This window comes from Eublepharis macularius, chromosome 17, assembly GCF_028583425.1.
Source record: "Eublepharis macularius isolate TG4126 chromosome 17, MPM_Emac_v1.0, whole genome shotgun sequence".
NCBI lineage: Eukaryota > Metazoa > Chordata > Lepidosauria > Squamata > Eublepharidae > Eublepharis > Eublepharis macularius.
In genome coordinates, this window is record NC_072806.1 from 21,758,651 (window position 1) to 21,785,547 (window position 26,897).

Genomic DNA, 26,897 nt, shown 5'->3' on the forward strand with positions numbered 1-26,897 from the left:
ATCTCTTCTCTGGCATGAAATTTACTGGGTAACCTTGGGCCAGACACTCTTTCTCAGCTTACCCTACCTCACTAGGGCTGCCAGCCTCCAGGTAGTGGCTGGAGATCTCCTGGAATTACAACTGGTCTCCAGCCAACAGAGATCAGTTTACCTGGAGAAAATGGCTGCTTTTGAGAGTGGACTCTAAGGCATTATATCCTGCTGAGGCTCCTCCCATCCCCAAACCCCACCCATTCCAATCTCCACCCCAAAAATCTCCAGGAATTTCCCAACCCAGAGCTGGCAACCCTATGACTTCCAGGTGTCAGAGATCAGTTCCCTCAGAGAGAGTAGCTACTCCACTGAAGCACCTCCCCAAACCTCACGCTCTTCAGGCTTCACCTCCAGAATTTCCAGGAATTTCCAAACCAGAACTTGGCAACCCTACAAAGTACAGGTTGTTGAGAGGATAAAATGCAGGAATGAGAGAACCGAGTAAGCCACCCTGAGCTCTTTGGGGGGAAGAGTAGGATGAAAATGTACTAATGGTCCACTTTCTAGGCTTCCCCCCCATCAAATTCTTTCTCAAACCTGGTTTGAGTCAGTCTTTCTGGCAAGAACGCAGTCCAACTGTGTTATCAGGCCATCTAGGAAGATGGAAAGGTGTCCATTAAAAGGTTCTGTTCATGTTGGTGCCATTTTCCTTCTCTCAGCCCCCAGTTCACAATTTTCCCCATGTCACCCAAGAGCTTGGGGAGACTTTTAAAAAGAATCGGCAACTGCTATTGCACGATGTGAGATATCAGTATAACGATGCATTGACACGATTGGCTAGTTCCCTGGAATTCCCATCCTGTGCTTCAAAACTAAACCTTGGATGGGGTGAATCAGTGCTCTGGGTAGCTTCAGGTCTGGTTCTCTCCACTCATCTACTTGAAATGGACCTGGAGTAAAAGACAATTGAGGCTACCATTTGAGTAACTTCTGGCCTCTTCAATATTCCAGGCAAAAGAGATGAGAAATCAAGATATCTTACAAAACATCCTGCCTGTGTCAAACCCTCCAACATATCACAGACAAAAACAGAGACATGCTTGTAAACCACAGAATTGAGCAGGGCGAACCCTGTTTTCATTGGTGACATTGTCGATGGCCTGCATCCTTGAGAGCCAGTTTGGTGTAGTGGTTAAGAAGAGTGCCGAGACTCTAATCTGGAGAACCGGGTTTGATTCCCCACTCTTCCACTTGAAGCCAGCTGGGTGGCCCTGGGTCAGTCACAGCTTCCCAGAGCTCTCAGCCCCACCCACCTCACAGGGTGTTTGTTGTGGGGATAATAATAACATACTTTGTAAACTGCTCTGAGTAGGTGTTAAGTTAAGATGGGCACGAATCAAATTACGATGCAAAAAAACGCATGAACCAGGCTGGTTAGCGGTTTGCGAATCAGTGGTTCGTGGAAGCTCGTTTCCACGAACTTCCATGAACTGGTCTACTGGTTCATTCAGGTCATATTAAAGGGGCAGTTTAAATGGCCATTACTCCAGGGAGAAACAGCCTTCCCGCCTCTCAAATGGCCGCTGCGGCAACATGAACAGTGGCGGCCATTTGAGGGGCGGGAAAGCCATTTTCGGCTTCCTCCACCAGCCTGCGGGTCCACGCAGCGGCTGAAGACGCCAAAAACGGCTTTCCTATCCCTTGTGGGAGGAGGGGGAGGATGCCGCAGGCCTGCAGGGCAAGGTAAGTATGGGGCTGGGGCTGGGGTCTGGGGCTAGGGCAGTTTAAAGGGCCCTGCGGCTTGCAAGCGGCCCTTTAAACTATCAGTTTAAAACTATTAACTATCAGTTAATAGTTTAAAGGGACCTTTAAAGGGATCCCCCCCCCGCCGCCTGCCAGCTGATAGTTTAAAGGGACCTGCCACTTGCAAGGCAGGAAAGAGCCCTTTAAACTGTTAAATGCCCCTTCCCTTGCCGCTGTTAAGGCCAGAAAGAGGCATTTAAACCCCACGAACCACAAACCACAAACTGGTTTGTAAACTTGCCCCAGTTCGTGCCAGTTTGTGGTTCCTGGTTCATGAAAACTCATGAACCACGAACCTCATGGTTCGGTTTTTTTGTGGTTCGTGCCCATCTCTAGTGTTAAGTTGCCCTGAAGGGTGATGTATAAATTGAATGTTGTTGTTTTTGTTGTTATGTGCGAGATAAAACAATATTAGCTGGGAGTTTGTGGTGAAAGCATGGGTAGGCATGTTGCAACCTTCAGAAGTGCGCAGGATTCCCTGGTATGGGGCTACATGTCTTTGCCAATTTGTTTTCTCAGTTGAACAGAGCCCAGGAGAGCTCTTTTATAGACAGTGAAGCAATGAAATGTAATAGGCCTCCCTCTGTGTACACTGAAAATCCAGCCTTTGTCTCCATGCAGGCAGGCAACCAAGCCTCCTGCTGCGTCCTGGCTGTAGGACTGGTTGGAGGAGTTTCACCTTGAATGCTTTAGCAAAGACAAAGCTGTGACCTTAGTTAGCCTGAACAGAGGGCTTTGTTATTGGGTGATATATGGTATGTTGACTGGTACAGAAACTGGAGGTCTGTGATGCACAGAAACTTGGGAAAACAGCAATCAAGACTGGTTGGTGATAGATATGATCAGCTGATATCATCCATCAACTCAGTTTCATAACAGATTGCCCAAAGGCTTTAGCCTAGTGGCAGAGCATGTCCTTTGCATGGAGATGGTCCTATGCTTATTTACTTCATCTATACCCCACCTTTCTCCCCGATGAGGATGCAAGGCAGTTTACATCTTTCTCCTCTCCTCCATTTTATCCTCAAAACAACCCTGTGTGGTAGCTTAGGTTGGGAGGGTGTGAATGTCCCAAGGTCACCTTGTGAGCTTCCCTGGAAGGGCAGGGATTCGAACCTGAGTCTCCCAGATCCTAAGCTAGCATTCTAACCACTACACCATGCTGGTTCAATTTCCAGCGAAAAGGATCTCAGATAGGCGGGATGCAAAAACCTGCACAGTTGCTGCCACCTGGAGCAGACCATACTGATGCTAATGGTCTGACTCCATAGAAAGCAACTTCATATATTCATGTGAGTCTTTGTCTTACAAAAAGGGGTTCTCTCTCAATCTCTGTTGCTATCTTAATTTTGGCAACAGTTCTCAAAATGGTAATTAGTTCACACCCCACCTCCATTAAACAGAGTCTCTTCCTTGACTCACATCCCTTCCCTCACAGAAGCTGGGTCACAGATATTCTAATAGCTTTTCCCCATGAGCATTATGTGCCATCATGCTTGTTCAACAAGGGCCGTCGTCACACGGGCCCTTATTTTGCCAGTTTTGCACTAGAAATCGTTTCTTCTGTTATCGTTATTAGAACAGATTCTCCCATCTTTTGACAACTGCTTGCGCTTCCAGTCAGTCACATTAAAAGGGAAAAGCACAATTCGACTGTCAGTCAAAGTGCATCTGGAAACAGGGCTCTAGAAATCCCGCCCCTTTTTAAATTATTTTTTTCGCATATTTGCGCTATATCACTCTTCTATTATACCAATGTTGTGCTGGGCCAGCCCAAAAGCCAACCGTGATAGGTAGCAGAGGTTTTCCGCCCATGGCAGAATAGCACTATAGCGCTATAAGGCTGACATTTTTTTAAAAAAATTACTTTGGGGCTTAATTGCGGGTTGCACTGGGGCTTGTGGGAGTGTAGGGCAGGAGAATCAGTGTTAGGTGAGACAGATGATCGGGGAGAGTGAGCGTTTTGGTGTTGCAAAGCATTCATAGTCGATCCAGGGCATTCACATGGAAGTGGATAAAGACGACATAAAGAGTCACAAAGCGTGAATTGGGGAGAATGGCAAAATCGCAGGAGAGCCGGAATAAGGTGAGCATTCAGTGGGAGATGGTGCTAGTTTGGCGCTAAATTTATGGCCATGTGATGACGGCCAAGTTGTTATCAGAGGCATTGCCGCTCAAGTGCAACATGCTACAGATTTGTTGATCACTTGATCAAGGAATGCTTAAGAGAAAGGGAGATTTAGGATGGACAAGAAAATTCATACAGAGCTGAAAGATAACATGCAGAATGGTGGCCATGTTTGCTCGAACTAGGATTGCCAGCCTCCCGGTGATCTCCAGAGATCAGTTCCTTTGGAGAAAATTGCTGGCTTGGAAGATGGACACTATGGAATTAAACCCAGCTGAGGTCCCTCCTCTCCCAAACTCTGCCCTCCGCAGGCTCCATCCCCCAAATTTCCAGGAATTTCCCAACCCGGAGCTGACAACCCCAGATGGAACTGAATTCGCTCCACCCGAAATTCTCTTCAGAATTTTCTCCTGGAAATGTTGGGGTCAAGTTTTCATCACTGGATACTTGAATTTTTGATGAATATTCACCAAATGTTGAAAACTGATATTTTAACTCCTGATTTCAGTATTTGATTGCTTGCCATTTTTGATAGTTTACATGCAATAGCATTAATTTATGTAAGAAATATATTTCTACGCTACACGCTTAACAGAATTCTTGAGGTGATTTCCAAAGAGTAAGATACATTTGACCAGAATGTACAATACAAGAGAAATGCGACCAACTGCCAGCATTAAAATCAAGCTAAAAATAGCAGCAATCAAAAAGAACTCTGAAACCAATGAGGAGTGGCAACAAAAACAACTGAAAAAGACCCAAAGAGCAAGATGTGGGCTGTTTCTGCATGTCCTTAAAGAGATGGCCCACTCACTGAACGCAGGCGGCTTTTCCACTTCATTCCAGACATTTATGTTTTTAAAACGGTCGCAGGCTGTTTGGCTTCTGTTTTTTCAGCGCCTTTTCTGGCATTGAGGGAAAGTGCCGTTCCAGAAAAGGCGCTGAAAAGATGGAAGCCAAACAGCCTGTGACCATTTTGAAAATGTGGATGTCTGGAATGAAGTGGAAAAGCCACTCGTGTTTGGTGAGTGGGCCGTCCCTTTAAGAACGTGTGGGGCAAGTAGACAGTAATTGACTGAATGATTGAATAATTGACCTGGGAGGAATTTTTTCCCTTTTAATTAAAAAATATGCAAGGTGATTTTGCAATAAAATCTAAAGCACAGTCATCGAAAATGAAATGCAACTGATAAAAATAGGTCGACAGTCAGGGACTCCCACTTCCATAGAGTTAGCCTTTAAAGGAAGAGCAGGCAGTAGAGTACATGTAGCGAAAATATCAAGAATTTTGCTTACCATATTCTCCAGCTTCAAAGCCTCACTCTTAAAATCATCTGAAGAGGAATTCCCGTAGTTGGAATGGTAGGTCTCGTTCACCAGATCAAATGAGCCCTTGAAGTACTGGTTGGATTCATTTTCTTCCTGTGGAGAGCTTGGTTTCACTGCTACGCTTTGCTTCTTTGGAAAAGCAGGTTCCAAGGTTGAGGTGAACTGTTGTGGGGAAAGAAGATTCATAGCTGTCGTTTTCTGAGGCAAAGTTCTCAATTTAATGGCTGACATTGGTTGCTGTGAATAAGACAATATAGCTGAGAACTGTTGATGAGATGTTAACCGGTATGGAGGTGCTAAGGTAGTGGTTCTTTGTTGAGATGGTGGTTGTGTGGTTGTGGTTAGATAAGGGGGAGATGCTGGTAAATAATTTCGAGCGGATGAAGAGGTTAAGGGTGATGTTAGTTGTTGGGAAACTCTGAAGGTCATGGCTGAGGACTGAGGTAGCGTCTCAGCAGATGCGAAGGCTTCAGGCAACAAGGGCTGACTGCTGGGCTTTCCATTTGTAGTCATATTAGTCAAGAGATTTGTTTTATTCCCAGAGTATGTTGGGATCCACGCGGAGAATTCTGTGGGGGAAAAGAAATGGGTTAGGTAAATAAACATTCCGTATTTTGTTTCTTTTTATATTAATTGCTATGTAATTTATATAGTATTTATACATACAGTTATTTATACATATACGCAGTATGCGTGTAACATATAATGCTTGTTTATTGTTGCACAAATCATTAACAAACCATACATTTTATGAGGAAAATATGGTGTGAGGCAATAGAAAATGAAGAATCATGTTCGATTCACACAAGGGAGAAATGAATACTTCACATATTCATTTCTCCCTTGTGTGAATCGAACATGATTCTTCATTTTCCTTATACTGAATCAGACCACTGGCCCATCAAGGTTAGTATTGTCTATTCAGAATGGCAGCATCTCTCCAGGGTCTCAGGTAGAGGCCTGTCACTTCACCTAATGCCTGATCCTTTCCACTGGAGAGATGCTGGGGATTGAACCTTCTGCATGCATGCAAAGCAGATGCCTTGCTACTGAGCCTAGGGTTGCCAGTCTCCAGGTGGTGGCTGGAAAATCTCCCAGAATTACAACTGATCTCCAGCCAACAGTGATCAGTTCTCCTGGAGAAAATGAGGGTAGACTCTATGGCATTATACCCTGCTGAGTCCCCACCCTGCCCAAACATCACCCACTTCAAGCTCCATCCCCCCCCCCCAAATCTCCAGGAATTTCCCAACCCAGAGCTGGCAACCCTAACTGAGTAGGGTTGCTGGCCTGCAGGTGGTGGATGGAGATCTCCCGGAATTACAACTGATCTCCAGCCAACAGAGATCAGTTCCCCTGGAGAAAATGGCTGCTTTGGAAGGTGGATTCTATGGCACTATATCCTGCTGAGGTCCCTCCCTTCCCCAAACCCCACCCTCCCTAGGCTCCCCCCCCCCAAAATCTCCAGGAATTTCCCAACCCAGAGCTGGCAACCCTAACTGAGCCACAACCCCTCTCCAACAAGAAAAAATGAAAAAGAAATGGAAATGTTTGCGATGAAACAGCAGAGATGAGAATTTCAAAACTCATTCTTAAAACAGATGTGGCCATAATAATTAACTGATTCATTTCATATATTGTAACCTCTTATTCTATCATAGTCTGTATTTACTAGCAAGAGGCTCTCAAAATAGTGGGGATATGTCTGGAAGTGCAACACCTTGGCTTAGTGGAATAACTGGCATGTGTGGGGAAATGAGTTCAAATTCTGCCTAGCTGGCTTTCTACATACAGGGTTTTATTTTCCTGGAGGAACATTGAAGGGGAATAGCCTAAAACACAGGTCAACCCCCTGAACAAGAACTATGCCACAAAGATTGAAATGGCAATTTAACATTGCTGAAGTCCTTTGTTTTATTTGAATGCATCCAACAACTTGATAACCTTTCACAAACTAATCTTTTATCTTTCAGCCCCATCCTTTTCAATGGGCTTACAATGCAATCCTAAGAAGAGTTACTCCCTTCTAAATCCACTCAAGTCAATGGGCATAAAAGGATGTTAACTCTGCATAGGACTGCACTGTTACATACTCATCGTTTTTAAAGTTCAAATTAAACAAGAAACAAAATTGGACAGAAAAAGCCAAACAAAAATTCCAAATAATAAAGCATCTAGCAAAGACCAGCAACTCACAGTGCCATCTTGAGCATAATGATACCCTTTTACAGGGCTTTTTTTCTGGGAAAAGAGGTGGTGGAACTCAGTGGGTTGCCCTCAGCGAAAAGGGTCACATGGCTGGTGGCCCCGCCCCCTGATCTCCAGACAGAGGGGAGTTTAGATTGCCCTCCGCAACGCTGCAGCATCAGGCAATTTAAACTCCCCTATGTGTGGAGATCAGGGGGCGGGGCCACCAGCCATGTGACCATTTTCAAGAAGTTCCGGAACTCCATTCCACTGCGTTCCAGCTGAAAAAAAGCCCTGCCCTTTTAAATCCATTGAAGTCAATGGACTTAGAAGGTGCAACTCTAGGACTGCGTTGTGAATTAGCCAGAGTGAAAACAGCTTTATGAGATAAAATGCCATGCAACTCGTGGAAGTAAAACACAAAAATGATACAAAACTATGAATTATATTTGAACGAGTTCTATATGCTATTAAAGATAGCTATTATTGTTCAAACACAAATGAAAATATGAAGAACAATGCCTAATAATGGTCATAATCCTCAACCATGCAGAGCAATAACAATGTGTTCCAATCAAAATCATCAACCAAACAGAGCAGTTACATTCTGACCCAATCAGTATATAAAACTAGACAAAATAAATATGGACAAAATGGCAATTACTAAAAAACAAAACAAAAAAACCCTCCCCCAAAACCACAATTGTACAATTCAAATTACTATCACTGAACGACTGTGTGGCAAACAATATTAGGCAATACAGACTAGTGCAACTCCCGCACTATAACTCAAGATAACCCATTGTACTTCCATTTGTGCTTGAACGATAACATTTATCTTGAAGAGCATATAAAATTCATTCCAAGAGAATTCATAGATCTGTATCATTTTTGTGTACATGGTGGTTCTTTGTGTTTTACTCCCTTTACGCCGTGGGTCTTGTGTTTTTGAAATGCAACTGATGGGAATGCCCCGACACATCCCATCCTCAGCTGAAAGGCTGGGTACCACAGACACTGGTACCTGAGGCTGGCCAATGGAATCCAGTCCCTGCCAAGTTACAGGCAGAGATGGGAAATCGGTGGGCTTTGGCATCCCTTTTGTCCAGGACAGGCACAGAGATTATAGAACGGCTCATACCCAGAAAGTACCGCAGGAGAGTGATGACGCTTGCTACTAGCATCAAAAGGAGGAATCCGCTGAGACACTCGATGCAGCAATAGCAGCAGTGCAGAGACTTCTTCTTAGCCTGAGGAAAGAACCACCAGAAAGAAGAATAGGATGCCAGCCTAGCTTTTCCTGTACTAATGGATCAGCCCATCTAAACGAGCTCACTTTTCCCAATGATGGTCAGCCAGAGGCCCCTAAGAAGCTTGCATGCGGTGTCGGATGGTTATTGCTTCCCCCAATGGATTGGATTCAGCCAGCATTTTTCCTTCAAAGAGGAAGGGGTGCTCTTTGACCACCACAGAGGGTATGATGGAGATCATGGAACATGCATGGATGAAAAGCTATGTGGGACGGGGGCTGTAGCAAGAAAGGGAACTGAGAAAGACTGAATGAAAAAGCTGCCTGCAGCCAAGCCAATATTTGGCCTATATCTGGAAAGCAGGAAGAGTTACATCAGTGCTTATTCTCATGGCCCTTTCTTATATGCCCAGGGTAATGCCGATAGCCACTTTGCAATCAGGAAGCAATTTTCCCCAGGTCAGTTTGGCTAGGGATCCTGGCAGTGTTTTGCCATCTTCTGATCATGGAGCAGGGGTCACTGTGTGTGTGTGTGGGGGGGGTAGTTGTGAATTTCCTCAACTGTGCAGTGGGTTGGAATAGATGACCCTGGGGGGTACCTTCTAACCCTATGATTCTATGAATCTATCAGAAATATGCTGCTATGTCCCCTGCAAATTTGGTGGGTATTGGACATTGGAAAGGTCAGTTTGTAACCCCTCAAAGTAGCTTCCACCAGAGAGTCCAATTTTTGCTACTGTGAAGAGAAAATGACAACAAAGGGAATGATCCATGGATCATGCCTTTCCTGGGGTGCAATCTCTGAAACTTGGGGGGGGGGTCTTCAGAGGACAGTGAGGAGTCTGTCTCCTGCAAATTTGGTGGGTATTGGACATTGGGAAGGTCAGTTTGTGGGGGGTTTAAAGGGCCCTGCCCCTTGCATGTAGCAGGAAAGGGCCCTTTAAACTATCAGCTGGCAGGGCAGGGGGGAATTCCCCCTGCCACCTGCCAGCTGATAGTTTAAAGGGATCAACAAGGAACATGTTTGTGAACAGGGTCATGTTCGTTACTGTTTGTTCATTGTTCGTGGATGGCAACGAACAACAAACAGCTTGTTCGGGTTTTTTCCCCGTCCATGCCCGTGTCTAGTCCCTTCTAACCCTATGATTCTATCAGAAGTATGCTGCCTCTGCACCTGGATGTTCCACTTAAATTCCATGGCTAATAGACAGTGATAAATATATATTATCCATGAATCAATTTTTTAGAAAGAAAACTGCCCATGTTAGACAACCTGATTCAGCTGGTCATATAGCACTTACTCATAGCTATTCTTTCAGAGCAGGGCTGAATGTATGCCTCTAAATTATTGGGGCAGGGCAGGTAGTTAGTTTGTAGCTTAAACAATTATAGGATCTGGATGGGGTCAGGAGGCGGAGCTAACAGTGAATGCTATCTGTTTGCTTCAGCGGTTGGTGTCAATAGGCTTGATTGGCTGAGAGCATGCTTGAGTTCAAATGCTACGTGCAGGGCACTGAAAGGGAGTTTGTGCATGTGAGCAATTCATCCAAGGTGTTGAGTGGGTGTAGGTAATTCCCCTAACCTGTCATTGCCACACCGAGGAAACTGCACGCATGCACGCATCAGTTGCACCTGCTGGAGTATGTGATATTAGATGCTGGAGCTGAGCTCCCCCACTTGAAGCATTAGTACATGCAGAGGAAAACCATTTAAACATGTGCAGTAGGGAAAAATTGATGCTGACCTTTACTTAAAAAAAATACTTGTCTCAGAGCCAGTTTGGTGTAGTGATTAAGAGCGCTGGACTCTAATCTGGAGAGCTGGGTTTCATCCCCCACTCCTCCACTCAAAGCCAGCTGGGTGACCTTGGGCTATTCCCGGCTCTCTGGCGCTTTCTCAGCCCCACTCACCTCACACGGTGGGCTGGGAGGAGGTGGAAGAGGGGGGAAGAGGGTGGAACACTAAAATGGTATAAAGAATATACACAAGAAAACAGCTCTACCGCAAAGCAGATTTTTTTTTTTAAAGTTGGGCTATAAGCACTCCCAGAAACGCTGGGAGAAAGCTGCATAGCAGCTGGAGTGACTACTCATGGTGGCAAATCTGTTGCAGATGATCAGGGTGGTGGTGGAATGCTGACCTGTGTAGACTCGGCTTGAATCTGTTTTACGCTGACCCGAAGCAAAAGCAACGATCTGTTTTCAAGGATCACACAGCAGCATCCTATGCCTGCTCACAACTGGTGACCATGGGAACAAAACATCATTATCAGTCGGAGCAAAGGGAAAAGCAACGGTCACAAAAGTAGAGAACGGGTGACAAAATGAGTTATTTCAGTTAATGAACCCCGCCCCAAACAAAGACACGCAATGGTGATACCTTCTGCATCGTCTGGCTTCCTGCAAAACTGTCAAGTGGCTGAAATGGAGACGGTGTTGATAAGGCTTAGAAGAACTTGCCGGAGACAACCGCAGCTGAAATTAAGGAATTGCATAAGGAACAAATTGTCTCAAAAATGATTCATTGTACATATTCCACTGCTGCATTAGGATCCCATCTAGGGCCGTTTCCAGACGGCTTACCTGCACCCGGGACGTCGCGCCATGTTTTGGATCGTGCCAGGGAAAATGCGAAATATCGCATTTTCTTGCGCGAGTTTTGCGCGACATCGCGCGATATTTCGCGTTTTCCCCGGCACGATCTGAAACATGGCGCGACGTCCTGGGTGCAGGTAAGCCGTCTGGAAATGGCCTAGGGTTGCTAACCAAGACAGGCTCCACCAGAAATGACAAACTATTAATTTAACCCAAGAGATTCTCTGGAAGTAGAATAGAAATCTCTAAATCTAATACAATAATTTTTAAAAATTTTAAATTTTAATTTGATCAATTAAAGTGCAAAGTGCTAATTATGTGCCATAATAATGTCAAGTATCCATAAAGATAATAAATAGGCCACTCTACAATGAGAAATACAAAAATATAGGTAGAATAAATATTATAAACAGTTATATGGAATGCAATAAATGTCCAATCACAGTCCAACTGGTGAAAAGTACATAAATGAATATATTTTCGCTTTTCTGAAAATTTTTCTTGCAACGAAAAATGCCATGTATTAAAGAAACGTGAAAATGTATTCATTTATGTACTTTTCACCAGTTGGACTGTGATTGGACATTTATTGCATTCCATGTAACTGTTTATAATATTTATTCTACCTATATTTTTGTATTTCTCATTGTAGAGCGGCCTATTTATTATCTTTATGAATACTTGACATTATTATTGCACAGCACTTTCACTTTACTTGATAAAATTAAAATTTAAAAATTTAAACATTTATTGTATTAGATTTAGAGATTTCTATTCTACCTCCAGAGACTCTCTTCGGTTAAATTAATAGTTTCCCATCTAGGGTTGCCAATTCCTGGCTGGTAAATTCTTGGAGAGCCTGGGGAGGGAAGAGAGCTCAGAATGGATGTGATGTCACAGAGAACACCCTTGAAGCTGTCATTTCCTTCTGGGAAACTGATCTCCGTAGCCTGGAATTGGCTGGAATTCTGGGGGAACTCTTGGCCCCACTTAGAAGTTGGCAACCCTACTCCCATCTAATGCGCCGATTAGATCCATGCCACGAATGTACATATGCTTTCAAATGAATGGCCATGGGGGTGGGGGCGGGGAAGAAAGGCAAAAGCTCCGTTAATTTTTAAATCAAAACATATGGGAATAAAAACAAATAATTTGTTTTTTCTACAGCTGGACTGAGAGTGAGCAAAAGAGGAGTTGAACGGCGAGGGGAGACTGGAGGGAGTCAGGAGAGATGACCTTGACCGTGGAGCTTTCCAAGCATAACTATCAAGCATCTTGCAGCAGAAGAGAAGGCCGTCTGCCTTGCATTCCCCCAAGACTGTCTCTGTTTGCTCTATAATGCTGCCTCTCACTCTTGTAAAGAGGAATGTTTGTTTTGTTGATTGTATACAAGAGAAACAGGTAACATTCAGTCAATCACCCCCCAAAACATTTTGTTTCTTGCATGTATTTGCATTTAATTGTCTATAAAACTCCCATCTCTGAAATTTGGCAGGGGTGTGATCAATGATCAGGGGTGCCGGTCCCTGAGAAATTGTACGGAAAACAAAGATGTCACTTCTGGAAATGTCTGTCTGGAATCCTTTCTGCCACTTCTCTGACTTGGGGCAGGCAGGCCCTGGCTACAGCCAGAAATGTGTTTCTCACTGAAACTCGCGGAAATGAAAATGAACAGGATGCTATCTGTCTCTCTTGTAAATTAAAACGAATGGAGGTTTTTGATACGAAAATTAATTTTTATTTGTTTGCTTTGCACCTCGTGTTGGAGAATGGGAGAACTATGTAACCCAAGTTCCTTGGAAGAATAGTAGGATAAAAAAATGTTGAGAGGTATTATTAGAGAGACAGAATGGGCAGGCATGTTTGGTTTACAAGTTATGACAACAGCGAATTAGTTCGGCTTAAGCTGGGATTGCAACCAGGTTCTGTAACTAAAGAATGTTATTGTTCCCTAATGAGGGAAGATGTTTTCTAACTGGAGGATAATTGTAAGAAGATGATCCATTTGAATTAGGAAGAAATGACTCCAGTTCAGGGAAGGGGGCATGTAGGTGCACATGTGACAGAGAAGAAACAGCAGTTTTGAGTTGGGCCGAGACAGACTAGTGCGAATTGGTGAAGCACCCTTGGGGGTTCAGGATCCTTCTTGCTGGATCTCTGATGTGGGATAGTGGAAAGCCACTGTGGTGCAGTGGTTAGAGAGGGATAGGATCTGGGAAACCAGGCTTTGAATCCTCACTCTGCCATGGAAATTTTTTGCGTGGCCTTGGGCTAGTGACACACACTCAGCCTAACTTGCCTTACAGGGTTATTTGTGAGAATCAAACGGAGGAGAGGAGAATGATGTAAGTCGCTTTGTATCCCCACCGGTGGAAAAAGTGGGGTGTAAATGAAGTAAATATATAAATAAATAGTGGATCTGCTGTCCTGGAAGAGCGCCTCTTTCTTTCCACTGGTGCTGTCTCTGTAGATGTGTAAATAAAGCAAAGATTGCAAGAAGTACAACAAGATCTAGAGAGAGTGAACAGATCATATTGATTTGCAAGCTGGGGTTCTGTGCGGTGGAATGCCAAGGCTGAGAGACGGTGTTGACATATACATATTCAATCAAACAACACCCCCCCCCACCCAGGTCGAGACAGCAAAATTAACGGGAGGCTATTTTCTGCTTGGCTCGGGGAGTCCTCCTCTCCCCTGAGGTACCGGGTTCAACCAGGTGTTACTAGACTCTGCCCTTGCACTCTAGACTCCACCCCATAGCCTTCATCCCTTAGCTCCCAGGCTCCTCCCCTTGAATCTCAGGGTCTGGGCCTTCGACAGCCTAGCCATCCTCACGACAAACAGGAAGTGGATTTGAAAGGCAGGAAATGACAAAGCAACATGACCAGATCAGCCGCCTGCACATTAGATGCTAATTACACAACAGTTGTGTGTAATTATCCGCTCCAAACACATTGCTGTGAAGCTCCAGACCACATATCCCTAATTATATTACAAAGACACCTTAAATCTCCAGGGTTCTCTTATCCAAATAGAACTAAACATGGTAGTGCTGACTTTGGAGCTGTGTTCCAACATTCACTGATGAAAAAGGAGCCCAGCTGTAGCACAGGGTTACCAGCCTTAAGGTTAGGCCTGGGGTTCTCCCAAAATTACAACGAATCTTCAGACTATAGAGATCAATTCCCTTGGAGGAAATGGCCGCTTTGGAGGTAGGACTCTATGGCATTATACCTCTCAGTGCTCCCTCCCCTCCTCAAACTGTGCCCTCCTCAGTCATTGCCTGCAAATCTCCAGGAATTTCCCAAGCCAGAGTTGACAACCCTAACCTGGATATGCCTTCACAAGGTGTTATGTCTCGCCTGAGCACATATGCACCCAGGGCTTTTTTTCTGGGAAAAGAGGTGGTGGAACTCAGTGGGTTGCCCTCGGAGAAAATGGTCACATGGCTGGTGGCCCAGCCCCCGATCTCCAGACAGAGGGGAGTTTAGATTGCCCTCCATGCCGCTTGGCAGTGCGTAGGGCAATCTAAACCCCCCTCTGTCTGGAGATCAGGGGGCGGGGCCACCAGCCATGTGACCATTTTCAAGAGGTTCCGGAACTTCGTTCCACCGTGTTCCAGCTGAAAAAAAGCCCTGGATGCACATGAATACAAAGTCAGCATGCACCAAGCAGGATACAGTTTATGGTTTTAGGCACCACAACATCCAAAGTATATTTGGAACAAGATTGTAGAGAATGATTATATTTGTGTAGCCTCTTTTTAAGCAGAATAAATATACTCTTGTTAAAATTAATGCAAGACCAGACTATTGCTGAGTGAATTAATAGATCAAAGATCAAGCAATGTGTAATTGAGACATAAAGAGAAGCGTTAAGTGAACAGGGGTGTGAGAACAGGTCGTGCTTTCAATATCTCTCCAGCCCCAGTAAAGCTGGTTTGTTATATGTTTGTGCTGAGAAAAGTGGCAGGACGCACTCCGCAATCTCTGTTGCCTTGAGTTTCAATAAGAAAGGTGGATGATAAATTAAGTACATAAGTAAATTAATAAAAAGGAGAATCATTCTTAGACCTGTTCTGCAGAGTCTTTGGGGGTCAAAGATAGGGTTGCTAGGTCTAGGTTGGGAAATTTGTGGAGATTTGGATGGGTGGAGCCTGGAGAGGGTGGGGTTTGGGGAGGGGAGGAGCCTCAGTGGGTTATAATGCCATAGAGTTCACTCTTCAAAACAGCCATTTTCACCAGGGGAACTGATCTCTGTTACCTGGGGAACAGTTGTAATTCTGGCAGATTTCCAGCTATCACCTGGAGGTTGGCAACCCTAACCAATCTATATTCTCCCTCTCCATCTCTTATATGGTTGAATTCATAGCTAAACTAGGAGGGGCTGCCACATTTCCAGTCTGGGCATCAAATAAATTAATGGACAGTTATTACAGAAATGTCTGTGAGCCTGTTTCCTAGGAAGGAAAAGAAATTCTTGGGTTTGGTGGTTCAATTTGTTTTCAGTGGGGTTGAAGCCGCCACAGAGATCCTCAATTGTGTGGCTTCCAAGCCAAGTCTGATAGGAAAACAGACATCCTCCATGGCATTTAAAGCATATAATTTATGGTATCGTTTAAGAGTTTTTTAAACATTCCTTCACTGTCATTGTTTCTTTTGCTAACTAGGTGATAGTTTCTCATTGAATGTTTTCTTTCTTTTTTCTGTAGCAAAGAACAACGTTGTTTGCTTTCCCTCAGGGGCTGAAAGACAGATTGAATTTCCCCTTGTTATCTGTAACAGTATTTTTAAAAATTATTTTCTGCTCCTGTTGTCCCACTACTACAAGTTAAAGGATGTGAAAAACGGTTCTGTTTAGGAATGAGATTATGCATTCTCTCTTATGGTCCTTTAGTAACAATGACAAATGAAATAAATTTCCTTTTAATTTCATCTCAGCGTTGCAACCTTAATGCAAAGGTTCCTGCTTTCTTTGTCAAACTGTCATTCTACAGTGCATATTTGCATGTGAAAGATAAATACTCCAGTATGCCAGCGTAAAGACTGTAACTCCTGACTAAAACAAAATTAATCAGTGGTTGTTGTGGGTTTTCCGGGCTGTATTGCCGTGGTCTTGGCATTGTAGTTCCTGACGTTTCGCCAGCAGCTGTGGCTGGCATCTTCAGAGGTGTAGCACCAAAAGATAGAGATCTCTCTTGTGACACGGAGAGATCTCTGTCTTTTGGTGCTACACCTCTGAAGATGCCAGCCACAGCTGCTGGCGAAACGTCAGGAACTACAATTCCAAGACCACGGCAATACAGCACGGAAAACCCACAACAACCATCGTTCTCCGGCCGTGAAAGCCTTCGACAATACAAAATTAATCAGGTTGTGTGAATAATTAAACCCTTTGGTGACTGCCGATTAATAAAAGTCAACTACAAAAATCTAGGCAACTTTATTTCTGAAGAGAAATGTGTGGACTTTAAAAAAAAGAAAACGAGAAGAATGGCCATGCAAACATTAATTCTAGGTGGAGAGGGGTAAACCAGTTTGCAATGTTATCCTCTGGTAACAGTGTAGGAGGGAGGGCTGATCTTTTTAAGCCTCATTGATTTCCAAAGGAGAGATTAAAATCCTTCTAACTTGCTATAGGGAGGGAAACCAAGAGCATAATGCCAACCAGTTATACCTCTGGGAAGGAGAAAGGGCTTCTTTGAACACATAAAGGGATGTGTTTCCCTCAATAAAAATCAAGACAGCTTTAAAAAGTTTTTAAACCGGCATAAAACAAACTAGTGTAATAGACACCTCTAAAATCAGAATTTGGGGGAAAGAACTCAGGAAGGGTTAGGCAGAAATATTAAAGAAGCGCTGAAGAACCCATCAAGTTTGTCCATCCTTCCTATTGCTGAAACCAAGTTCATTTTAGTGTCTCTGAACGGTTCATTGTCAGGAACATTCCAGAAGGTTTCCCCTGATTAAGTCTTCTTTAAATAAATAAAAAATACTTGCCTTACGTAAATGATTGCTATAAATACAAACTATGCCATTGAAGCACCTGGCTAAACAGGTAAAGGATTGATTTTAGAATGATTTATGCATAAAGGTAATAGTTATCATGAAAAGTCCATCCAGAACAAAGGCGGAACTTTAGTTAGGTAGGGCACAACCAGCTTTGGAGGGTACCTGGTTTAAACCCGAACATATTCCTATTCTGAAACGGGATAAAAATTTATTAGGTAGATAGATAGATAAGGAGCCTCAGAAAAAACAAATAAAATGAGGCTAAACAAGTTGGTCTTGAGGAAGCATAAGGGGAAACAGGTGATGAGTTTAGGGACTGTCTATTTCAGGGGTCCCCAAACTTTCTGAGCCTGCAGGCCCCTCTGAAGTTGTGACACAGGGTAGTGGGTGCAGCTAAAAAATGGCTGCCATGGGACGTGGAACTGGAGCCAACCACAAAATGGCCATCATAGGAGGCAGAACAACCACCAATCATCAGAGAGTGAGGTTATGAATAACTCTAATAGTAATTCTTCAACATTCAAGCAGAAGCCAGCTGGGTGACCTTGAGTCAGTGACTCCAGAGCTCTCTCAGCCCCACCCTAATTGTTGTGGGGATAATCATGTAAACTGCTCTGAGTGGGCGTTAAGTTGTCCTGAAGGGCGGTATACAAATCAAATATTATTATTATTAATAATAATATGATGCCTTTTAAAATAAACATATTGTTTAAAAATATTTTATTGCATGCACATAGTTTACGCTCAGTCGCCCTATGAAAATCCTTGTGCTGTGAAGGTAGCTGTTGCCAGCAACCTTTTAAAAAAATCACAACCAATCAGATCTCCAATGGCCAATCAGAAGCCCTGTTGGGCAAAAGCTCCACCCACTTCCTAAAAATGCTTGGTGGCCACCAGGAAAAGTGTTGGCGGCTGCCATGGTACTAGGGTTGCCAGCTTCCAGGTAGTGGCTGGAGATCTCTCAGAATTACAACTGGTCTCCAGGCCACAGAGATCAATTCACCTGGAGAAAATGGCTACTTTGGGAGGTGGACTCTATGGAATCATGCCATGTCAAGGTCCTTTCCCTCCCCAAACCCCACTTTCTCCAGGTTTCACCCCCCAGATCTCCAGGAATTTCCCAACTTGGAGCTGGCAACCCTACATGGTGCCTACGGGGATCCCACAGAGACCCCTGGTTTATTTAAAAGGGCCTGGCTGGTGCCCACCCAGAGGGGCTCCCAATAAGTCCAACAGGCAGGCCACACGAAGGCAACTGTCTCCACCTGTTGTTGTCCCTCAGTGACTGGTGTTCAGAGGTACACTGCCTCTGAACATGGAGGTTTCATTTAGCTTTCACTGATCATGGCCAGCAATGGAGGTATTCTTCATGAGAACTGCCTCACAATGGCTGATCTAATCCAGTAACTTTTTCCCAGGAGTGACTAGCCAGATGTTCCTGGGAAGCTCACAAGCAAGGTGCGAAGGTAAGGCACCTCCTGTTTAGATATTCCCTACATGATCTGATATACAGACGTATGCTGCCTCATGATTAGGAGGTTCCCATGATTGACCCATTCATCATGCACATAGGTAATAACTTTAATAGCCATCTAAGCTAGTGGATATTACTACATCCTGTGGCAGTGAGTCCCAGAAGTGAATTATGAATAGTAAGAAAAATACTTCTTTTTTGCCTGTCCTAAACCTTCTGCCCATCTACTTTGTTGGGTGATCCTGTGTCTAATATTTTAGGAAAGTATCTTGTGTTTAAATCTTTCAGGAAAGTAAGGGAGCAAATCTCTATCCACTCCTATTTTTCATAATTTCATAAATCCCGTACTCCACCTGCACACTTTGTCTTTGGGATATGCAAAACAGCATAAAGGGAGATGTTAAGACAGGAGAAGGAACAGCCAGGAGTCAGTTTGGAAAGATAACAAAGGTGAAATTGGCTAAGCACAGAAAACGACGCAATGCAAATCTGACTTTCCGCATGCTGGTTCTACCATGCAAGATCTTTAGTCAGCAACTCTTTTTTTTAAAAAAATCTATTCCCATGCTTGGATAATGTCTCTGGAGTCAGATGGCGTTAAGATGTTTCTTTCAGCACCTAGTAATTTTTGCCTTTGCTATGGTTGCCATCTCTTGAAATAAAAAATCCAGACACCTTCACGGGGCCAAGGGGGCTCCTGTGGACAGATCTGGCATCAGAATTTGGCATGATTGAGCAGTTGCTGGGGCCCGAGTTGCTGGCCCACCCCTGACTTCAGACCCACCACCACACTGTCTCTCCCTCTGTCCCTTCCCCTCTTCTCTTTAACTACTTGATTCTGAAGTGTGCATCTCTCTGATTAGAACTACCAAGGGTTCTAGAGCAGAACAATATCATAAATTGCATTGCAGGGTCAGAGATCCAGTTGGAGCCTATTTTTTTTAATGATACAAGGAATACTACAATACAAAGAATCAATAACCTACGTGACTATCAGGCTATTGAAAATATTGGGGGAAAGGGAGCGAAAGAAGGTAGACAACAGACTTGTGTATCTAAATGGGCAAACTTGAACTCGTTTTGGCAAAATAAGGTTCGCAATAGACAGATTTAAAATATGTGTTGTATATAATGAGATTGCAGCGTGCTGTACTGGTTAAAGTGTCAGACTAGGATCTGGGAGAGCCAGATTCGAGTCCCTGCTCTACCATGGAAGCTCACTGGGTGACCCTGGGACAACCAGAGTCTCTCAGCCTAACCTACCTCACAGGGCCGTTGTGAGGATAAAATGGAGGAGACGAGAATGATGTGGGCTGCTTTGGGTCACCATTGGATAAGGTGGGGGATAAATAAAACAAACAAATAAAAATAAATTATTAATTTTGTAATTCTTATAGATGGGCGCAGTGTTTAAAACGTTGGATGGAAACCCAAGTTCAAATCTCCACCCTGCCTTGAAATTCACTGGGTGGCCGTTAGGGTTGCTAAACTCCAGGTGACAGCTGGAGATATCCTGGAAATACCACTGATCTCCAGGCTACCGAGATGAGTTCCCCTGGAGAAAATGGCTGATTTGGAGGGTAGACTCTATGGCATGATACCCTGCTGAGGTCCCTCCCCTCCCCAAACTCTGCCGTCTCCAGGCTCGACCCCCTAAATCTCCAAGTATTTGACAACCTAGAGCTGACAACCCTAGGGTGGGCCCATCGCACTCTCTCAGCTTAACCTACCTCACAGGGTTATTGTGAAGGCAAAATGGAAGAGGGAGAATGATGTAAGCCACCCTGAGCTTTTCGGAAGAAGGGTAGAGTAAAAATGTACTCAATAAATGAATAAATTTATTTTAAAATCCCCTCCTATTAATTGTACAGATCAGATTTAGTACCGCATGTTTGTATAACACTGAATCTTATAAGACCTTCTGTGTCGCTGGTAAACAGCAACCAGAGAAGCAAACATTTTCATTTTTCTTACCTTCCAGTGGATGCAAAACTAGTCAGCAAAGGAGTCTTCAGAGAAGACCGGGGTGGAGAAGTGCTCTTAAGCCGGAAACTTTGCTGCTTACTGCAAGTGGCTGGTAAGGACAGTCCCTTGGCCTGGATCAACTGTGCAGAACAATGGATGTAACATCAGCGCTTTGGAGGTGGCCCTGCCCATCAACTGGATCCCACTGTCCAAACAGTGTCTTCTTGCAAACTCCATCAGGTAGTGTCACCTGTAATCAGGCTGGTCTGGAAACAGGTGCTGCTTGGGTAAATAATGAACAATTGTGTATATGGGCAAGGCACCCAAACTGACCCTGATCTAGGGATGCATGGATACGTCCTTTTTTGTGTCTTTTCTTTCTCGTGTGCTGTCATTGTCAGTCTTTTTGTTTTCACCATATTTGTCACTGGTGCTCCTGAGCTCATCTGCTTCATTTATGGTATTTTAATGCCATTTCCCTTCCATGTTTACACCATTTATATGCAATGGAGGCAAAATGAATGTTAAAACTTGCGTAACTTAAGGTGGAAAATGCGCCTCAAGGAAATAGCGGGATTCATCAGCGCAGGCAAGTCGTCGTCTCAGGTGAAAAGTGGGCTTAAGTCTAGGAAAGCTTTCAAAATCCTCTTCATTAAAATTTCTCCCTGGGTTTTGGCTTTCTGAATGACCTGATCTTCTTTCCAAAATGAAACTGATGCATTCGGAATCCTGCATTGTTAATTTCTAAATTTTGTATAGAGTCTTGTTTATGTGCTGTTTGCCACAGCAGTCTGCCCCAAAGAACATGCGTGGTGAAAGTGCAATCAAATCACAGCCAATGTATGGTGACCGCTTACGGGATTTCATGTCAAGAGACATTCAGAGGTGGTTTGCCTTTGCCTGCTTCTGCACAGCAACCCTGGACTTCCTTGCTGGTCTCCCATCCAAGTATTAATCAGGGCTGACCAGGGCATTTTTTCAGCGGGATCTCCCCAGGTCTGAGATCCGGCACCTCTGAAAAAATATCATGTGACTGGTGGCCCCGCCCCTGGCACCCAAAGACCCGTGGGCCATCTCCCCAGGTGGAGCTTCTCCCGGGCCACCTGCTTCCCCGGCCTTTCCCTTCCTCCCTCCCTCCTGGTAGAGGGGGTTGTTCTATGAGCCCCCCTCTTGGGGTGAGGGGTCTTTAGGAGAGAGGATGGAAGAGAACAAATGATCACAAATTAGACATTAAAAGTGAAAACACTCCGAAACTTGGAATTAAAAAGGATAAAATGTTTCAGCAAAGATCAGTTCATGAGCTGGTGTCAACCTCTCTAAGTGTGGAGCTTCATTGGTCAAGTGGAGTCTGTGTTCAGTCAATGGGGAAATGGGAAGGAGATGCTTATAAGGGATCTTTACTTCACAGCCTTTTTTTTTTTTGCATTCTGCTGACTCTTCCATCCAGCTTTTTGCATAGCATGACTTAAATGGTCAAGAGACCAACAGTATGTCGTGTTAAATTGCTTCTGTTTTGTTTTGGCTGTGTTATCAGCTTTCTGCTTGTTTTCAAATTTATGCAGTTCATACCCTATTGTATTATTGAATGTCCCAGCCATAGATCATATTGATTTACACTGTAATTCGCCTTGAGTCTCAGTAAGAAAAGCAGACCATAAATAACGTAAATAAGTAAATGAATTGGACATTACCTAGTCCCACAACCTAGGAAAATAGAAGAATCTGGATTTAAGACTGTTTAGTGCCGCTGGTTTCTGTCAGATTTAGGTGGAAAGCCTTCCAAGATCTGATGAGATCAGGCTAGCCTGGCACACATTAGTAAAACAATAAGAATCTTCATGAGATTGTATGTACAGTGCAATTAAGTTTTTTGTGCAATGACACACTGGCCGTCGTCACACGGGCCCTCATTTCATCAGTTTAGCACTAGAAATAGTTTCTTCTGTTATCATTATTAGAACGGATTCTCCCATCTTTTGACGACTGCTTGCGCTTCCAGTCAGTCACATTAAAAGGGAAAAGCACAATTCGATGATCAGTCAAAGTGCCTCTGGAAACGGGGCCCTAAAAATCCCGCCCCTTTTTTATTATTATTTTCACATATTTGTGCTATATCACTCTTCTATTATATCAATGTTGTGCTGGGCCAACCCAAAAGCCAACCGTGATAGGTAGCAGAGGTTTTCCGCCCATGGCAGAATAGCGCTACAGCGCTATAAGGCTGACTTTTTTAAAAAAAAAATTACTTTGAGGCTTAATTGCGGGTTGCGCTGGGGCTTGTGGGAGTGTAGGGCAGGAGAATCAGTGTTAGGTGAGACAGATGATCGGGGAGAGTGAGTGTTTCGGTGTTGCAAAGCGTTCATAGTCGATCCAGGGCATTCACATGTAAGTGGATAAAGACGACATAAAAAGTCACAAAGCGTGAATTGGGGAGAATGGCGAAATTGTAAGAGAGCCGGAATAAGGTGAGCATTCAGTGGGAGATGGCGCTAGTATGGCGCTAAATTTATGGCCATGTGACGACGGCCACTATAGAATCTAGGCGAAATCCCTTCCCAAATTCCCTCCTCCGCAGGCATGATCCCCAAATCTCCAGAATATCCCAAGCCAGAGCTGGCAAACCTAGAGGTGCCCCACATGGCAGCCATTTTGTTGTGGTGCTTGTTTTCAAAATCCAAAAGTGGCCAGAGACTCAACAAGGTTGGGAACTCCTGCCATAGATATAAGGGGTTAAGAATTCTGTGCCTGTGCCCCTGTTGCGATTGTCACTTACGAGTAGGGCATTAAGGAGCCCTTTGCCTGTATCTCAGAAGGAACAGCTGAGGAAATTTCTGTCAGACTCTATCATTGTTCTCACAGAGGAAGAGCTAAATAAAGAGCCCTTTGCCTGAAATTTGGTGAGACAATGTGGTTGAGATCAGGGCTTTTTTTCTGGGAAAAGAGGTGGTGGAACTCAGTGGGTTGCCCTCAGCGAAAATGGTCACATGGTCGGTGGCCTCGCCCCCTGATCTCCAGACAGAGGGGAGTTTAGATTGCCCTCCGCGCCGCCGAGCAGCGCGGAGGGCAATCTAAACTCCCCTCTGTCTGGAAATCAGGGGGCGGGGCCACCAGCCATGTGACCATTTTCCAGAGGTTCCGGAACTCCGTTCCACCGCGTTCCAGCTGAAAAAAGGCCCTGGTTGAGATTAATAATAAGGGAATGGTGAAGGTCAGGGTTTTTTTTCTGGGGGTGGTGGAACTCTCAAGAGGGAAATGAGGAAGAAACACACGGGATTCTTTGAAATCATATTATTTTCAAGCACTATTGCCGACTATTTTCAAGAGGTGCCAGAACTCCGTTCCCCCGTGTTCCCCCTGAAAAAAGGCCCTGGTGAAGGCCAAGCAAAAAGTCCCTGTGTTTTGAATTGATCTCAAGAGCTGCCAGCTGCTTATCCCTAGTGTAGGTTGATATACTGGGTGGTTTCTAGCCCAGCTGATGGAACCAAGAGATGGATGCAATCCCCTTTTGGTCCCTCCCAACTGATGTTCCTACATGGAACTGATCATCTCAATAATGCTTAATTAACACTCTGGAGGAGTGCATTTAAGCAGGCATGACTAATGCCCTGGCCTACATGCATATTTGATCAGTAATGGTTGCAAAACTGTATCTGTGTGATGGTGATTGTTGTTTTTAATGACATTCCAACTCCAAGTCTTCTCTGACCACACTGGGATATTTCATTAATGGCTTGCCAATGGATTCTAGCTTGGGTGATGAATCAGTTTCCTTCTTGCCATGCTTGGCTGAGGTGGCGCTGAGAGCTTTCTCCCGAGAGACCAGGAGCAGTTTCAGCACCCAAGTTTATGAAGGTGTTAAGATTTTATTCTGCCGTGTGATGCAAATGCTAAAGTATGTGACATTCCAGGATGGGTGAAAGCAATGGCTGTCAAAATGGATCCTAGGGAATTCTGGATTCCTTGGAAGCCGATTGGATATTCCTCAGTGGCTCATTAACGACAGACAACAAGAGGATGGGCACTGGGGTGCCACATTAATTAACATATCTGTTTTTCAAGGAACCATCACAGCTTTCTTGTGAATTACTAACTTAGAACGTGCCCCAGAATCTTTTGCAATGCGCAAGAGTTCTGGCGTAATCATGACGTAGGAACTTCTTGACAATTGAGTCAGCGTGGAATAGATTCTGTAGAAAATTTGAAATGACCAGAGGTTATGCAATATTTAACACACAAACACATCCTTTTCTGTTCTGGGATCAGCTCAAATACCATATCAGAGTGGGAAGAAGGCAGCTCTGCTTATTGTCCAGTACCTATAATGCCGCTAACACCTGTCCCTCATAGAGTCTCTCTGCACAGGACATCTTACACAGGGACACTCGAGTGACTTACTTTCTGTTTGGGTTTATATTCAAGTGTACTCTGTCTCCCTAGCAGTGCTTGGATATCCACAATGGGAGAACAAATGTAAGACCTTTCAATTGAGCATCCCCGTGTAAGATGTCTTGTGTAGAGAGACTGATTGAGACAGGTGAATTTTCCATATTTTGTTTCTTTTTTTATTTGTTTACATATTACTGTCAGTAGTTTGGGCTCTCTACTTTTCACTGTTAGTTTTGTAGATTTGTTTATATTGCGTACTCAATTTACACAATTTTTAGCCGCAGGGTACATGGTGCTTATGCATACAATGTACATCATTTATATATACACTATATGCATCATGCATAAAGGTGATTTAAGTAAAGGTAAAGCACTGAGTCATTACTGACCCATAGGGGGACGTTGCAACACGACATTTTATTGGCAGACTTTTTACGGGGTGGTTTGCCATTGCCTTCCCCAGTTATCTACACTTTACCCCCAGGAAACTGGGTACTCATTTTACTGACCTTGGAAGGATGGAAGGCTGAGTCAACCTTGAGCCAGCTACCTAAACCCAGCTTCCGCCAGGATCAAACTCAGGTTGTGAGCAGAGCTTGGGCTGTAGTACTGCAGCTTACCACTCTGCACCGCGGGGCTCATTAAGGTGATTTACTGATGCACAAATAGAACTGAAAAATACATAGATTGGTTGGGGAAATATCAGTGTCAGAAAGCAGCACAATTTAAAAAAAATTAAAAAATAGTCACCGGTTTGATTTCCATGAGGGAGAAACAAAACCGAAATGCGGGTTTTCAGGTTGAAACAGCACATATGAGAAATGTGAAATCACCCCCACCAGTCTTTGAATCTGTTTTGCAACTGTCTTCTCAAGATTTATGATGTTCCTTTCATTGTGAGGTGAAGGGTAGACATAGAAATGTAGATTTTCTCCTTTTTTTGTCTGACAAAGGCAATCCTTGCCTAATGTACAAACAGAAGATTAAGATGAAGGGCTGCTTTAGAGTTGCTGAAACATCCACTTGTTACGCAAACTGGAACCTGGGCTCATAACACATGTCGAGAACCACTGTCAGTGCTCTTTAAATTATATTCACGATGATAATTATAATATTTGTTTAGCTATAATAATCCATCACAATTTACCAAGGAACAATTGTCACGCGTACCAGCAAAACATCCTGTTAATAACAAATCACCGCCCAGAGCCCCTGGGATGGGCGGTATATAAATTGAATAAATAAATAAATAAATAAGCTAAAGACCTGTATGACAAGATGAGGTTCATGACAGAAATTCCACAAAACCATCAACAAATATATAAATGGTACGTTTAAGTATGAATTAATACTCCGCCCTGAGCCTGCTAGAAATGTGGGGAGGGTGGAATATAAATTGAAAATAAATAAATAAATAAAAATCAACTTATGATTTAAATTAAATGTTATGCCTCTACTCACTTTTATTAGGGATGTTTCTGAAATTCTGTCCCTTCAAATTTCTCCCTGGATTTTGGAATAACAAATTACTTGGCTTGTTTCCAAAGTAGGAGTTCTTTGCTGTTCAACCTGACCTCCCTCCATCAACAAATATATAAATAGTACAATTAAAATATGAATTAATACCAACCTCCAAGTGGAACCAATGTATTATAAATCCTCCATTGTTTTGGTTTTTATTTCTGACTTTTGCACAGATTTCTGCACATACACAGTTTACCACAGTTTTCAGTTCCTTTAGTTCATTTGTATGTTTCCTTCCTTTTACATTGTCAATGTGCACATGTACTTGAATAAA

General features: G+C 43.8%; 1 protein-coding gene across 1 annotated transcript in view; it reads right to left on the minus strand.

Moving 5' to 3' along the window:
• Positions 1-26,897, minus strand: part of LOC129344909 (transmembrane protease serine 11B-like) — a 79,560-nt gene that overhangs the window by 37,841 nt on the left and 14,822 nt on the right. Inside the window, exon 3 of the mRNA XM_055001824.1 lies at positions 5,201-5,395. Coding sequence (XP_054857799.1) covers positions 5,201-5,395 — 195 coding nt within the window. The remainder of the gene's footprint in view (positions 1-5,200; positions 5,396-26,897) is intronic.